Source organism: Arachis hypogaea, chromosome 17 (genome assembly GCF_003086295.3).
Source record: "Arachis hypogaea cultivar Tifrunner chromosome 17, arahy.Tifrunner.gnm2.J5K5, whole genome shotgun sequence".
NCBI classification, from domain to species: Eukaryota; Viridiplantae; Streptophyta; class Magnoliopsida; order Fabales; family Fabaceae; genus Arachis; species Arachis hypogaea.
In genome coordinates, this window is record NC_092052.1 from 121199889 (window position 1) to 121217467 (window position 17579).

The 17579-nt window shown below is 30.7% G+C and overlaps 2 protein-coding genes across 3 annotated transcripts in view; one reads left to right on the forward strand and one right to left on the reverse strand.

Moving 5' to 3' along the window:
* Nucleotides 1-14987, forward strand: part of LOC112764942 (uncharacterized) — a 54585-nt gene extending 39598 nt beyond the window's left edge. The window contains exons 9-14 of one of the 2 annotated variants that reach the window (XM_072223485.1): nucleotides 1300-2130; nucleotides 2315-3058; nucleotides 3262-3645; nucleotides 3983-4089; nucleotides 4752-4828; nucleotides 14750-14987. In XM_072223485.1, the coding sequence (XP_072079586.1) occupies nucleotides 1300-2130; nucleotides 2315-3058; nucleotides 3262-3645; nucleotides 3983-3994 (1971 nt within the window). In that variant the 3' untranslated portion in view covers nucleotides 3995-4089; nucleotides 4752-4828; nucleotides 14750-14987. Of the gene's footprint in view, nucleotides 1-1299; nucleotides 2131-2314; nucleotides 3059-3261; nucleotides 4090-4751; nucleotides 4829-14749 lie in introns of both variants that reach the window. The other variant, XM_025810785.3, reaches the window with a different exon arrangement.
* On the reverse strand, nucleotides 12687-13562 carry LOC140180723 (uncharacterized). Its single transcript, XM_072222006.1, has 2 exons — nucleotides 13369-13562; nucleotides 12687-13278 (listed from the first exon to the last, which is right to left on the reverse strand). Exons 1-2 carry the CDS (start codon nucleotides 13560-13562, stop codon nucleotides 12687-12689), a joined length of 786 nt encoding a protein of 261 aa, XP_072078107.1.
* Nucleotides 14988-17579: the final 2592 nt, after the last annotated feature.

Genomic DNA, 17579 nt, shown 5'->3' on the forward strand with positions numbered 1-17579 from the left:
AGTTGAATTCAAAATCTAGTAATTATTTTTTATATTTTTTATTTGAGCATGTATTGTTTCATATTTTGATTAATCACTAAACATTCAAGATCAAAATAATACTTTATCTTAAAATTATTTTTTTATTTCATTATTTCAGTAAATTAGTAAAATAGAGAAAAACTATATATCTTAAATCTTGATATAATCATTAAAATTTTTGTATCTAGAATTTTATTCTCTTAATGCAATATTGTAAACTTAAAATATAGCTACTAAAGTATATAGGCATATGTAAACTTAAAAAAATCAATATATATAATATAAGTATTAGTGAGGGTAAAGTCAAGATTAGCTTATTTTTGTTTATATAAGAAGAAAGTGCTGTATGCTTATAGAAATAAAAGATGTCGAGTACATTTACTCTCACTTGTTCATTGTTGTTATTTTTTGTTAAACTTTCTTGTTTGGTGAGAACTGAGAAGTTGATTTTTTAGGTTGCTAAATGTCGATTAGTAGAAAAAGAATTGTTATGTACCAGTTTAACGTTTTTTTAATGAAAAATATATAGGAACATTTAATTAACTATAGGTAATAAGTAATAATTGGATTCATATTTTGAACATGAACATATTATTTAATTATTTTGCCTTTATAATATTAATTTGGGTGGTTAAATCCTTTTCATTAATCACGTGTGGGTTTATATTTATAGGTTTCCAGGATAATAATCGAAATGGTTGTAATTTAATTAAATAGAAGACAGAGTGATTTGACGAAAGTAGTACAATATGTATAAATACTGAGAGGTTATATATATATATATATATTTTTTTTTTTAAAAATTCTTATTACTCCCTCCATATCTGATTATAGCTATTTATTTATCTTGTGTTTTTATTATATATTTTCTTTCTTTAATTATATTTTGGTAATCAATTAACTTGAAAGAAAAATCACTCGTTTTTCGTGGTGTATATAAAAAGGATTTTGTTAGGTAAACAATGACTTTTGTGAACAATATGAATAATGAGTTCTACAATTGATCCAATAAAATAAAAAAACACTCCATTCCAAATTATTTCTTAAACCTTAACATTAGGATAACTATATGCACACCTAGTGAATTGAACATCTAGCATGAGTAAATTGAATCAAAAGAAATAACCATCTAATTAAAAATAATAAACATAATCATCTGTATACCTATTGAATTGAACATCTATTATTCATATTGTCTAGTATTTTCTTTATCTACTTATACTTTTTCATATAAAAATATCTCTAAGATAATCATATTTGGTTTGTTTTATTCAACAGGTACTTCCGAACTTGAAAGTGTTGGGAGTAAACAATAATAACGTTGAGGTTATATTGCAAAGCATGTATTCACAAGACCAATACGACAAACTTGAACATCTTAGTGTGTCTTTATCTGAAAGTGAAGTCACCACATTTCCATATTGGTTTTTGGAAAATGCGCAGAATTTGGAATCACTAAATGTTGGATGGAGTTCTTTTGTAGAGATATTTCATGATCAAAGCATTGCTATTGAGGAGGGACAAGTCACAATTAGCACACGACTAAAGGACCTTAAACTAGCTCAGCTACATGACCTTCGTCATATATGTAAAGAAGGATTTCAAATTGACCCTGCTCTCCAACATCTTGAACAGTTAGCTGTCGGCCATTGTTCTAGTTTGGTAAACTTGGTGCCTTCCTCTGTTACCTTTGCTTACTTGAAGCATTTGGAGGTAGCAAACTGCGATGGAATGATCAATCTGATAACATGCTCAACAGCAAAGAGTCTTGTCAACCTCGCAACAATGAAAATTGAATCATGCAATTTACTACAAGATATCATGAATGCAAATGAAAATGAGAAAGACAAAGAAATTGCATTCTCCAGCTTGGAGACACTTGAACTTGTGTCTTTACCAAGGTTGCGTAGCTTTTGCTCATGCAAATGCTCCCTTCTCTTCCCACTGTTGGAGAATGTATTGGTGAAAGAATGTCCTCGAATGGAAATTTTCTCTACAGGAGACACAAGCACACCTGATCTTCAGCAAGTTCAAATAGAAGAAAACAATAAACAAAATTTTTGGGAAGGAGACTTGAATGGAACAATAAACAAGTTGTTTGACGATAAGGTTTGTCTTAATTTTGGTTTAGTTTAAATTTCTACTATATCTATCATTAACTATTAGTTAAGGAGAAATTATAGCAACAAAATCCACACACATGCATTCTTAAATGTTATTGGACCATACTTTTTCTTGTTATTATGTTTTTTCCCATTTTTATGTCCATTGATATTTAATTTTTATTGAACAGGTATCATTTTGTAGATTCAGACATTTGACCTTGTCTGATTATCCAGAGTTGAGAGACTTTTGGTATGACAAAGAATACCATAATTTATTTGGCAATTTAAAATCTCTGGTGGTGCAAAAATGTGAGTTTTTGTCAGATGTTCTTTTTACGTCAAACACATTGCAAGTTCTACATGAATTAGAAGAACTGGAAGTACGGAATTGTGATTCATTAGTAACACTGTTTGATGTGAAAGAAATGAAGTCTAATGGAGCAATGGTTAAACAAGCTAGCAAATTGAAAAAATTAAGCTTGTCTAGCTTACTAAAGTTAAGGCACATATGGAATGCAGCCCCTTGCGAAATTGTTAGTTTTGAAAACTTGTGCACAGTGGATGTTGTTGAGTGCAAAAGTCTGTTGTATCTATTTCCACCCTCAATATGCCTTGATCTCCCATATATTGAAAAGTTGAACATAGTGTCTTGTGGAGTTGAAAATATTGTTTCAATGGAGAAAGAATCAACTGAAATCACCTTTAGCTTTCCTCACTTGAGTTTCTTGGGATTTTTTCGACTGGAAAAACTCAAGAGTTTCTATTTGGGAAGATTTACTTTAGAGTGCCCTTCATTAAAGACATTAAATGTATATCACTGTGAGGCACTACAAATGTTTACCTTCAACCATTCAAGTCTTCAACAGCATCATCAGATAGAAGAAATTAATGATTCGCCGCCTATTCCTCAAGCACTCTTTTCTATTGAAAAGGTAATCACTAGTCTTGGTTACATTATTGTTGCTATGTTTATTATGACTTTGTGTTTATCTTCATATGCATTGATCAAAATAAATTAGGCCTATAAAATAAACAAAATAAAACAAACTAGGACCAATTTTTTTCACTCTATTTTTGACATTAAATGAGAATTTTTTTTTTTTTTTTTTTTGGCTTTGGGTGCTTGGTATTTCAGCTAAGCGGCAACTCATTGGAACAATTGGCACTAAATGGCAAGGATGCAATGATGATGATCAATGGCCATATGAAAGAAGCTAAATTTTCGAAAGTAGAACTTCTTCGCATGCAGTGCCTTTATGACACACAACTTATTTGTTGGAATGATTTGCTTGAAATATTTCCCAATGTAGTGACTCTTCATGTAAGACAAAGTTCTGTGCAAACATTGTTTCCTGTTGAAGAAAGTGCTCATTGCAGTACAAGGATTGCTCAACAAGTGAGGACATTGGAGCTTTTTGAAATGGAGCATCTCAAACATATTTGGCCCGAAGAATCTCTCTCTGATCAACTTGCCCCTCAAAATCTTGAGAGTTTAAGAGTTGCCGCTTGTCCTAATATGGTAAGCGTGGTGTCATCTTCAGTGTCATTCCAAAGTTTGAAAGAGTTGTATGTTGAAAACTGCAAAGGGATGACTCATTTGATAACATACTCCATTGCTAAAAGTTTAATGCAACTAGAAAAGTTGATAGTAAGAAATTGTGAGATGATAAAGGATGTTGTGAATGTTGATGAAGAAGAAGCAGAGGAAGATATCATATTTGAGAACTTGGAATACTTAGAACTCTCTACTCTAATTAGTTTGAGAAGCTTTTGCTATGCGAAACATGCACTCATATTCCCATCTTTGATATGGTTCATTGTCAAAGCATGTCCTCAAATGGAGGTTTTCTCACCAGGATCCATTATAGCACCATCTCTGAGGAGAGTTGAAGTGGAAAATAAAAGAAAGCGATGGAAAGGTGATCTTAATACTACTATTGAACAATTATTCAAAGAAAATCAGGTATGCAATAAATTTTGAAACTATACCATTAAATTTATTTATATTCTCCCTTAAAGTTAACAGCCTTGTTGTTGCAAGTGTGTGATATGTAGTTAAAGGATTATAAAGTCTGCCAATTATATACCCTTTAATTTTTAGAGGAATGTTAGAAGACTTTTAAAATTTATTATTTTTTACTTTTAGTTAGTCATTAGTATTTAAAAGTATGGGATATAAAATATGTTGTTCGATTACTAAATTAAAAGAATTGAATTGATAATTAATTGATGACCAAACTAAATAAATTATGATGACTCCTTAGTATTTTTCTATTTTTTATTTATTCTTTTTGCATTACTCTTAAGTGGTAAGTACTAAGTAGGGAGAAGGCTACTAATCATGGTGATGACTAATATATAGAGCATAGTCTTGATTACAAAATTCATTAACTGTGAACCGCATATATAATATTATTGGAAATTTGTAAAATTCTCATTCTTTTTATATATAATTTACATATGTAAGACAATGAACCTAGCTAGTTTTTAATTTTCCTTTCCATATATATATCTTCTAACTTTCACCTATTTAGTACGTCTATATATGATTTAGATCAAAACGGAAAACTGATGAAATCACATACTAAGAATAGATATTTTGATTTTATTATTTTTGGTGATCAGGAAGTCTCACATTCTAATGAGAATTAAGGTCACCTGCAAAGTCAAGTCCTCTATTTTCATGCAATATCTGTGTACAAGTAAGTCTTCTTTTCAATTACAACTTGAAGATTCTAATTGGAAGTAATTCTCAATTCATTAGCAAAGTATTTTCAATATATAGAATTTGGTTTCCAGTTATTTAGTTATTTTATAACAGAAATTTTTTTTCTCGTCCTTTAATTTTATAGATTAAATAGTCATTTCTTATTATAAAAAAATTGATCGCAGACAAAATTAATAACAAAAAAATTAAATTAATATTATATTTGTAAAAGATTAGTAATATACTAATAAGTAATATCCAATCATTAAATTTAAAATTGACTCCATCAAAAATGTTATAAAACTTCCAAAAAATACCCTTTTTATTACCAACTCCATCTCCACTACTCTTCAACCACAACAAAAACCGAAATCAGAACTAAAATCCACTTTAATAATCCAGTTTCCCACTCTCACTCTCACTTTTATAGATCTGCTGCACTCATTTGAATCAAGTCAAGCATATAGTCGTCACAAAGCAACTCACCACTTAGCCAAACTAAAGCATGTAATTTTCCATATTTTTCTCTCTATCAAAAAGCAAATATTTAGCTTGATATTCATAGATTTTGTCAAAAAATAAAAAATAAAATTTTAGGTAATGAAAAGAATATTTTAGAAATTTTATGAAATCAATTTTAAATTAAATTTAATGATTAAATATTTTTGTTACAGTATAATAATGTCAATTTAATCTTTTCGTTAATTTTGTTAGTAATCAAATTTTTAATGTTCAGAGCAATGGCTATTTATTCAATTTTATAAGTAAAATTGAAAGGAACTATATTTACACATTACACCAACGTCAAATATATTTTGTATACTAAATTAGTAAATTTAATTTAGCTTATTAAAACAATGTATTATTTTACGTACCATAAAGTAATTTTACTTATTAAGTATTAAGTCCGATCCATACACATATTATGCATTATACTACTGGTGCTTTGTTAATTTATAAATATATATGAGTAATCTAGTCAAAGTTATTGTAAAAAAAAAATAGTATGATATTTTCGATGTGGTCATTAAATTTTTAAGAATTATTCAAATGTTTTTTATGGTCAAATAGTGTTAAAAAAATTTATTAATATTTGGTAATTACTGAAGGAAAAAAATTGTCAATAAAAGTATTATCAAAAGAAATTTCATTTATGATTTGTAGCTAATTAGCTATAAATAATACTTTTGAACTTTTTTATCTTGCAATGATTAAATCAAGTTTACCGACTAATAAAATGTTAAAACACTTTTTTTAGATACTTACTGGCCATCAAGAAAACTAGAAAAGTCAAATAAATTAATATAGTGTTTACCTACTAATAATATATGAAAATACAAAATTTATTGTTTAGTATTGTTATATTTTAAATTTTAATTCGGACAATTCACCTAAATAAATTGTTTCATCTTTAAAATTACGTAAATGCATTGTTTTCAAAACGAAGACGTAAATGCATTGTTTTACATATCTATGGAAACCGCTACTGGCAGTAGCAGTTTACACAAACACAAAATCCACTGCTGCCAGCCGCGGATTACGTTGAGTTGTGGCAGCATGGAAACCGCTGTTGCCTGCAGCGGTTTCTGCATGATTATGGTTGGTCATAAACCGCTACTACCAATAGCGGTTTATGTGCATTGGGACACGTGTGTAAACCGCTAGAGGCAGCAGCGATTTACGTTGAGTATGAAAACAAATAGTAAAACTAATCTTTATCTAAACAAATAATTACAAAACAAATAATTAATGGTATATACTATTTAAATAATACCATAAATAAAAAAATTTAATTTATCATTTCACAATATAATTTAAAAAATATAAATATGTATGTAATAAATTTTTTATTTGTATTTATTATTAAAAGTGAGACTAAATTACAAATAAAAAAATACAATACTCAAAGTATTAAATTATATAAATCAAGACTAATTTTTTTTATTCTCATCTCTTTTAAAATTTATAAATAATAAAATAATTTATTTTTAGCCAAAAATTCACTAAAAAATAGTGAATTTTTTTATTTGATTTGCTATTTTTAGTGAATTTTTTATTAAAAATAAATTATTTTATCATTCATGAGTTTTAGAAGGAATGAAAATAAAAAAAATTAGTCTTAGTTTATATATTTTAGTACTCTTTGAATACTCACTCTTTGATTTGCTATTTAGTCTCATTTTAATAATAAATACAAATAAAAAATTATTACATGCATATTTATATTTTTTATTTTATTCATCAAAATTATGATGCTATCACTATTATTTATCCAATCAATCAACTATAAAATACAAATAGTTTTTATTTTTTGGCATAAGACAACAAAGTTACATAAATAAAAAAAAATCATTTAGCTAGAACCTCAAATGCAAATCAGCAGCAAAGAACACAACCCATGTTCTAAACTCTCCGAATCTCCTTTGTATGGTTGATATAAATAAAAGAGAATGAAGTGATTTTTAAAGAAAAAAATATATGATTTAGTGAACTTTTGACTAAAAATAAATTATTTTATTATTTATAAATTTTAAAAGAGACGAGAATAAAAAAAATTAGTCTTGATTTATATAATTTAATACTTTAAGTATTGTATTTTTTTTATTTGTAATTTGGTTTCACTTTTAATAATAAATACAAAAAAAAATTTTATTACATGCATATTTATATTTTTTAAATTATATTGTGAAATGAGAAATTAAATTTTTTTATTTATGATATTATTTTAAATAGTATATACCATTAATTATTTGTTTTGTAATTATTTTTTTAGATAAAGATTAGTTTTACTATTTGTTTTCATACTCAACGTAAACCGCTGCTGCCTTTAGCAGTTTACACACGTGTCCCAATGCACATAAACCGCTACTACCAGTAGCGGTTTATGACCAACCATAATCATGCAGAAACCGCGACAGGCAACCGCAGTTTCCATGCTACCATAATCTGCGGCTGACAGCAGCGAATTTTAAAACAATGCATTTGTGTCTCGTTTTGAAAACAATGCATTTGTGTAATTTTAAAAGTGAAATAATTTATTTAGGTGAATTGTCCTTTTAATTCATTACTTCTGGCGTATAATTTATGGCATTCATTTTGGAAAATAATGAGGTGAATTTTTTATTTATCAATTATAAGAAACTATTTTGTTTGTGTATTTACTATTTAGATGATTTGAGACTTCTAGTATAATAATATTATTAAACAAAGCTGCCCAACACAAAAGATTTTTTCTCTTTTAGAAAGTTCAGTTATGTTCTTGACTCAAAATGGAAAGATTACAAAAAGACATGGTACAAAGTCGTTTGCATGAGAGTGAATTATCAACCTATTTTTGAACATTTTTTAGAATGATAATGCGATTTTTTAAAATAAAAACGATTCATTTCGATTTCTATCCTCTACTTTTGTGATATAATATAGTTTTTGTGGATATTTTTTCGTTAATTCTAAACGAAAAATATTGATGTGTCAAGTTTAGAAATAGATAAAAGTCTAATTGTCTCTAAATTCAAATTAGTTAGAGATTTATTTATTTTTATTCTTTAAACAATATATTTTTTAAATTATTTTTATTCATTATATTAATATATTTTTTTAATAAATTATATTTTACAATAAATGATATTTTTAAAAATTTAAATAATTTATTAATTAGTTTGTACTTATTATACCATATATTCAATAATTTATTGAAAAAAATATTAATATAATGAATAAAAAAATAATTTAAAAAGGATATTATTTAAAGAATAAGAATAAATAAATTTTTAACCAATTTAAATTTAAAAATAATTAAATTTTTATTTATCTCTAAATTTGACATATCAGTATTTTTTGTTTAAAATTGATGAAAAAATACCTATAAAAATTATATTGTATCACGAATATATATATATTTTTTTGATGACATATTGTATCACGAATATAAAAGACAAAAATTAAAATAAATCATCACTCTAAAAAACGTTCAAAGATAGGGTTGGTAATTCACTCATTACATTACTCTCCTTTGTTGTGGTGCTATCATATTGTACATCCATATTTTGCTCTGCTACATCCTCAGTTCCTCATTACTAATCTCATTATTATGTGACTACTAATGCTCTCACATCATCATTTTATCCACGTGTTACTCTTTGTATTCGTTTGATGTTCCGATCAAATCCACTGTTTGGATTAAAATTTATAAATGAAATTTTTATCAAATTGATTATTTAAATTTAATTTTAATAAAAAGTAATTTAGTATTAACATAATTTTTATTTAGTAATTTTTATATAAAAATAAATTATAATAAAATAAATATTATTTGAATTATATTATTTAAAATTACGTTTACATAAAAATTATTAAAAGGGGGCATGGATTTATATTACTCAAAACTATTTTTTAAACATTTTTTGTTATAATTTAAAAAAATTAAATTTATATGTGAAAATTTAATATTTTTTAATACTCTTTCTAAAGTTTTTTTTATTTAATTTAGTTTTTTTAATAGAATTAATAATTTATATTATAAAATAATTAACAATAATAAACAAATTACATCCTAATTCAACATTCAACAATAAAATACAAAGCCAAATAAAAAGTAACAAAGAAAATTTTTATAAAAGAAATTTGTATTAATAAAATTAGTTAAAAGTTTTATATGAACAATGAATACTAAAAATTTCATAAAAAAGACAACAATATGTATTGGAGAGTATTAAAGAAAAAAAATTCAAAAAAAAAAAAAAATTAACAACACACATAATATGAATAAAAAATATATATAAAAAATTGATAAGAAATAAAAATTTAGCATAAAGAACTAAAAATAATATCATAAAAAAATTAAAATATTTACTTGTAAAGCAAACTCATAAAAAAAAATCAAATATGAGAATTTTGATGATTAATTTGTTGTGTCTCTTCTTACATATGAGAATAAAAGTTAAAGTTGGCAGAAAAATAAATTTCTTCAATCACTTTTTCAATTGTAACTATTTAATGCAAAATTTATAATTTATTGCTTCACGTAATTGGAACTTGAAACATAGAATCACATTTGTGATTAAAAAAATAGTCCCAAAAAAAAATAGTCAAACAAAAAGTACTGAATCAGAGGCTTTTTTTTTCTCAAAAGTAATAGGTTATATTTCATTAATTATTGAAAAATGAAATATAAAGATGTCTAAAAATAGGACAGCATAATAAAATGTGGGAATTTTCTAAAACACCACACTGAAAATATTCATCCAACGGTGCATGGTCGAAAAACGAAGAAAAATCTTAAAGAAGAAAGAATGATAAATCAAATTGAATGAAACTAAGAGTTTGCCTCATAGAGATGACGACCTAAACTGGGAGTTCTTTGGATTTCGCGGAACAACTTGACAGAGCTTGCTAGAATGACAGACGACATTGAAGTAGAACCTTAAAAAATTAATTGGTTGCGAGCTTTCCAGCAGTTCCAGCAAACGATGGCAAGCAATTGGGGATTACGGTCAGCATTCTTCAACGGGTTAAGCATTTCTGTTGATGCAGTCCACCATGTCCAAAAGTCGTTAGGACTATGAGGGGGAAGACAGTCACGAAGATAACTCTGAGACCATACATCTTTAATTCTAGAGCAGTCGATCAAACAATGAGTGACTGTTTCTGTTGCTTCATGACAGCAGGGGCATATTGGTGATATAGATGGGATGCAGTGATGAATCTGAGCAAGCACCAGAAGCCAGCCATAGAGAGCTTTCCAGATAAATAGCTTAATTTTGTGAGGTAAGTTCAACTTCCATAGATCAATCCACAGCTTTTTCTGCTGCATATAATTAGGGCAAAGCTCCAGAGGCAGATGGTAAAATAAATAGCCAATTCGGTAATCTGAAGTTGTATCATATTACTTGGATTTGTTCAAATCCCATTGCAATTTGTTCCTACTCTGCTGAATTTTAACTGAAAAAATCCTGTTTGCAACGTCTTGGGGAAATAACTCTTGAATGAGATTCTGATTCCAATTCCTATCTTCAGTAATTAGATCTTTAACTCTTGGAACCAACTTAGAAATAGCCTGTCTGTTTGGCATGTTAGAAATCATTAAAGGGTACGGAGGAGGCAGCCAAAGATCTTCAAATGTTCGGATATTCTCTCTAGTACCCACAGCCCAATTAAGACCTTTTTTAACAATCTTTCGGCCTTCCAATATGCTCTTCCATCCCCAAGAAGGTAAGACTCCGATTTCTACTGTTATAGCATTACCATTGCTAAAGTATTTACCTCTTAGGATTTTGGATAATAGGGAAGAAGGTTGTGTTACGAGTCGCTAAAACTGTTTAATTACCTAAAAGCGCTAGATTTTGGATTCTGAGATCTTTAAATCCAAGGCCTCCTTCTCTTCGTGGGCGAGTCATAGTGTCCCAGCTAATCCAAGTCATCCGTCTTTCAGAACCTTTTTGTCCCCACTAGAACTGAGAAAGTATAGAGTGAATTTCCGAAATTAAACCATCAGGCAACTTGAAGCAAGACAGTGTATAAATAGGAATAGTTTCTCCCACTGCCTTAATCCATACCTGTCTACCACCTGACGATAGAAGATTGCGCTTCCACCCTTGGATTATTTTCCGAACCTTCTCTTTGATCATACTAAAAGAAGCCTTTTTCGATTTAGAGATTGTAGAAGGCAAACCAATGTATCTATCCTGAGCCCCAATATGATAAATATTCATAGAGTTAGCCAGTAGTGTACGAGTAGTGGAGGGAGTGTTGTGGCTTAAGAATACAGCAAATTTATTAAGATTTACCCTCTGGCCACTGATGCTTTCATAAGAATTCAATAAATGCAGGATGTTTGAACATGCTTCAGGATTAGCCTTACAGAATAAGATGGAATCATCAGCAAAGAGGAGGTGGTTGACCTTGAGACATCGTCTATGTATCTGAAAATCTTGAATTAGTCTATTTTGTTCTGTCTTGTGTAGCAAGAAGGAGAGACCTTCTACACAGAAAAGAAAAAGATAGGGAGATAGAGGATCTCCTTGTCAAATACCTCTATTTGGTTTGAAGAAACCATAGGGTTGTCCTTCCACAATGACAGAATAAGAAACAGTTGTCACTAATTCTCGAATCCACATGATCCACCGGGAGTCAAAACCAGACTTCTCCAATATAAACCAAAGAAAGTGCCATTCCACCCTATCATATGCCTTACTCATATATAATTTTAGCGCCATTTCATTTTTGAGTCCCCTTTTTTTGTTCTTCAAGTAATGCATACACTCGTGAGCAATTAGGATATTATTAGAGATTAATCTGCCTTTAATAAAAGCACTCTGCGTATGGCTAATTAGTCTATTCATCATACCCTGAAGTCTATGTACAAGTACTTTAGAGATAATCTTGTAAAAGACTGAGGATAGGCTTATTGGTATTACCTGAGTCATATCTTTAGTATTAGAAATCTTGGGAATAAAACAGATCTGAGTGTGGTTAAAACCCTTCAAAATTCTGCCCCTTAAAAAGAAACTCTTAACTGCTCAAAACACATTACCACTAAGTATGTTCCAGAAGCTTTGAAAAAATTTTGCTGTCATACCATCATCTCCTGGAGCACTTTGAGGATGAATGCTAAATGTTGCACGTTTCACTTCCTCCATAGTCATTGGTCTTTGAAGACTACGGTTCATATGAGCTGTAACCTTAGGTTCAAAATCAGTAAATAGAGATTCGGGGTTCTCATGACAAGTGGAGGAGAAGATGTCCTTGAAATACGATTCAGCCACAGAAGCAATACCAGCATTTGAGGTAGCCACTTCACCATCACTGCCAGATAGTTGCCAAATTTTATTCCTTCGGGTTCGATTTCTAAATTTCTATTGGAAGAAAGCTGTATTTTGATCACCAGATTTGAGCCATTTGACTCTAGACTTATCTTTCCAATAAGATTCCTCATTTTGCAACGCTTTTTCAAGTTTGTCCTCTATTTCGGAAATGATGTCACCTCCATGAATTCCTGCTAAATGAAGTTCCTCTAATTCAGACTGTAGTAAATCAATCTCCACCTTCAAATTAGATTTGTGTTCTTGTTGCCATCTGACAATCTTATGCCGACAACGCTTTATTTTTTGAGCTAGGATATACATGGCTGAACCATCAATCTGTTCGTGCCAAACCTCTCTAACAATCTGCCTTATTTCATCATTGGAACACCATCTTTCTTGAAATTTGAATTGCCGTTTAGATCTCTCAGTTCTCGGATTAGAGTCTAAGAGAAGAGGGGAGTGATTCGACCCTGATTCTGATAGTCTAAGAACCGTTGCATTGGGATAGAGTTGCTGCCAATCAACTCCTACAAGGAATCGGTCCAGTCTTTCTTGTATCCACTCATCACTACTCCGTCTATTCGACCAAGTAAATGGTCTTCCGACCATACCAATATCAATTTGGGAATTATCATCAATAAAACTGTTAAAGGTTTCAATAGAAGAAGAAGATTTAACACCCCCACCTGCTTTCTCCACTTGATTAGAAATGGCATTAAAATCACCCATTAACACAACCTTACCATTGAACTGTTGGACGACTGAAGTTAATTCAGCAAATTGAGCTATTCTATGTTGATCATTTGAACTGAGATAAACACCTAGAATACGATAGGGATCATTAGAACCAGCTGTCAGAACTGATGCCGCAATGAAAAATCTACCATGCTGTAAAATCTGAACAGTGCAACTATCCCTCCATGCCATTGCCAACCCCCTAATAATCCATCTGGATCCGCAATAAACCATTCCTTAAAACCACAAGATCTTAGTTTTCCTTCAACTTGTTGAGATTGGTTTTTTGTTTCACAGATAAAACCAACCTCGAGGGAGTAGGATTTGTAAATCCCTTTAAGATTGTGGATTGTCAAGGGTCTCCCCAAACCCCGACAATTCCATGAGAGCAGCTTCATATTTCTTTGGGTGCCACTTGAAGGCTAGCACCCTCCACCGTCATAGCGTTAGAGGCGAAATCCTTGAGATAGATTCTCTTGAACAACCAAGGCGAACCCCTCTCAATTCGAGTCACATCAGAGTCATTCTCAAAGAAAACTTGAAACCGGTTCTTGGATTTTTTGACTACTCTGAATCCTTCTGGTTTATTCCATATTACCTAGAGAGCTCCTTCCATGATACCTACGGAAAAGATCTGAGAAAATCCTTCCAGACAGGCTCTGTGTATAGGCTTGAATTCCTTCAGAAACATCTTCATAAGCTAAAACGATCAAATCATCCTCCTGATCACTATCAATTATATGGGGGTTTTGAGTCTTTGATTTGTTGCACATGGTGTAGAGAAAATCAGGAATGGTATTTGATGATTCCAGAGTGAAATAAGATATATGGAATGAGTGAATTAGAAAACGGAGTGAATTAAAAGAGAAATCTAGCATAGGAATGAATTGGGAGAGAAAACGAAAATTAAGGAACAAGTGGGGGTGAATTAAAAACAGGAAAAAAATTAAGAGAAGAAAGTAGAAGAAGATGGAAAAGACTTTAACGAAGAAAAGAAAAAAAAATGTGTAACCATGGAGGCTGCGCAGTAAAATCCTAGCAGAGCGTGGACGATTCCATAGGGTGCTAGATAAGGAGTACGTACTCCCGCTTCAAGACTTTTTAGTGAAATCAGAGACTTAGTTATAACTTCACTCTTAATACACATAATTAAATATTAAATATCTAAAATTTAGTGAATAATAAATTCATTATATTACCTTATTTTTGTAAGAATATGAATATCAAGTTATAAACACCTTAGAACTGAATAAATATAACAACTTTTTAAACCTAATTCAAAGCATATCTTTTCACGAAAAATAAATAAATACAAATACTTTTTTTCACAAATCGAACATGGTAACTTTTATTTACCAATTTATTTATGTGGTTCACAGGCAACAGCGCAACACTCTCGTGAGATGGCTCATGTCTCAGTCTCACATACTCATTAGCAGAGTTTTTCTAGCATTTTTTTAATAGTTAAAAATTGCAAAAGTCATCGAGTAATTGTAATCTGTTGAAGATTTTATAAGTGCTTTGATATGATTTTGCATGTAATGTTAACTATTAAAAAATCCAAATCATAGCTATATGTACGTTGAAATCATATGCATTACTTTTCTTGTTTTGTGCTCCTTTTTTTAGTTATGCATGAATTATGAAACACATAAGTTTTGACATTTTGGGCTTAAATAATTATTTTTTAGTTGTTACTTAATCTATGAGATTATTTGAACTATTGAAGCTATGATCAAGCATTTAAATTAGCCAACAATTATCCCTTACGGTTAATATATAATACTCTATTAGGATTTTTCTTAATAGAGTCCAAAACACAGTTGATCTCACATTGACCATAAAAAATACATCAATTTAGTGGTGCTTTCTATAGGGAGTCATGGCTGAACAGGGAGGTAAAAAGAATGTTGGAAGGGATGAGTTTGAGGGAGAAGAAGATGAAGAAGTTATTTTCTTTGATGAAAAGGAGGTAGAAAAAAGTCTTTAGAATTGTACTAAAAGTTTGATTGACAGAATTTTGGCTGATAGATCGTTTAGCCTAGGTACGATGGACGGAGCATTGAAAACCATCTGATCTCAACTAGTTGGGTTTAAAGTATTAGAGTTTGGAGGAAATTTGTTCCAATTTTTTTTGTAAAGGAGACTGATATATTAAGGGTAGAAAACGAGCACTATGACTGTTTAATAATTATGTCATTAATCTTAAACGCTAGTTGGAGGACTTTAATGAAGCAAATGACACTCTGTTTCTGGTCCCGATATGGGTATAATTATGGGCAGTGACGGATCCAGAAATTTTAATATGGAGGGGCCGAATTTTAAATGATTTTTTTCATTCCATAAAAATAATTAACATATAGTTATTAGAGTTAGTTTTTTAAAAGATTTATCAAAATATATATGTTCTTGTATGGATACCTGAAGGAAAAGCTCGGTCTCTGGGAGTCGATGCTGAGTTGTTTATCTTCGGCGCCGACCTTTGAGCTTGGTAATCCGAGCTTTGCTCCAAGGAGATGTCCAATTTCTCAGAGTGTGAGCAAGGAACAAGGGGGGAGTGTACCTGCAAAGGCACTCCAAAATTTAAGTTAGTATTGAGAATTCAATGTGTCCTCTTTAAGAGAAGATGTTGTACCTTTATATGCCGAGTAAAATAAGTCAGTTATGCTTTTGTTTTATTGTCTGAATTGAAGAATAATAATAAGGCTTAATGGGTGATGATGTCTGGTCTGACGTTACGATTCTAGTATGTAGGCCGTTGAACTTGGCTTGTAACGTGTAACGCCGATCTGTGTTTTATTTGGCCGAGTTATGAGTTATTATGCCGAGTTATGACCTGATATTTGTAACGGTCGGATCATAGCCCCCAAGCTTAGCCTGAGAATGTGTTTAATGAAGCAGGTTGAGCTTATTAATGGAACGTAGATCGGTTATTTAGTGACCGAGTAACTCGGTCAATTGGGTGAGGCCCTGTAACCCCCAGTTCAAAATGCTTTATTAAACATTTAATGATGGTAAATTGTGGTTTTTTAGTGACAGAGACATAGCATTAAATACACGTGCGTGGTTCCAATGTAGTTTACATTTTTTGATGTAACTGATTTGACTGAAGGCAGTGGAATCAAAATATGTGGGTAAAGTGTGTTTAATTAAAACACTCTTGGAATCCTGAAGGGTTTCACTTGGGCTCTCTTTTATTTTTTGTTTATCAGAGGCATTTGGAAGCAAAAAATGAGTAAACGAGGTATGTACTAACTTCTCTGTTCTTTTTCCTGTGTTTGTTTGTTTTTCTTCTTCTTCTCCTCTATCATTTGTTGGTTTCGGATGGGTTTCGAAAGGGAGAAAAAAAGAGAAGATTGATTGGTCCTATGACTGGGTTAATGAGGACGTGAAGAATCGTGTATCTTTGTTTTTGGATGAAGATGCTATTAAGCATATTGATAGTAGTAAGATTGTTAGGGTGGGTGCTGGGGTTCGGTTGGAGTTACTTCCCTATTCTTCAGGTGACAGGATTTTTCACAGAGGGGAGGGTTTTGAGTTTTTCTATATGTATAGTAATGTTTTGGAGGAGTTGAGGGTTAGACTTCCATTTACTGATTTCGAGTGTCAAGTGTTGAAGCAGCTGAACTGCGCACCTTCCCAACTGCATCCTAATGGATGGGCGTTCCTTCGGGCTTTTGAGGTTCTTATGGATTTTTTGGAAGAGGAACCAACTGTGGAATTGTTCTTTTCATTATTTCAAGCTAAAGGGGTTTGGAAGGGGGGTTGGGTAAATTTGAACAGTTCGCCGGGTTTTGGTGTTTTCAAATTGTACAAATCCTCTTTCAAAAATTTCAAGGAAATGTATCTAAAGGTGAGAAATTCTAAGGGGGAGTTCCTTTTTTATATGGACGAGCATTTTGGGGAGAGGTTTTCGGTCTGGTGGTGTTCGGAGCTGCAGAGTATTCTGGGCCCAGAGATTATAAATGCAAGGAATGAGTGCATCATAGAATACCTAACTGAGGCTGTTGATAGGAAAAAGCTTATTTCGGTGTTTGATTTGCTTCAGTGGGAGGATAATAGGGAAGCCGTTATAGAATATTTAGGTGAGGGTTTGAATATTTGTGTTTTTAGTAAGGTCGATTTGTAATGTAACTGTGTGTTTTGGCTTCTTTTGTAGGTGAAAAATATCCAGGAGTGTCTGCTGCGACTTTGAGGTCAATGGTAAAA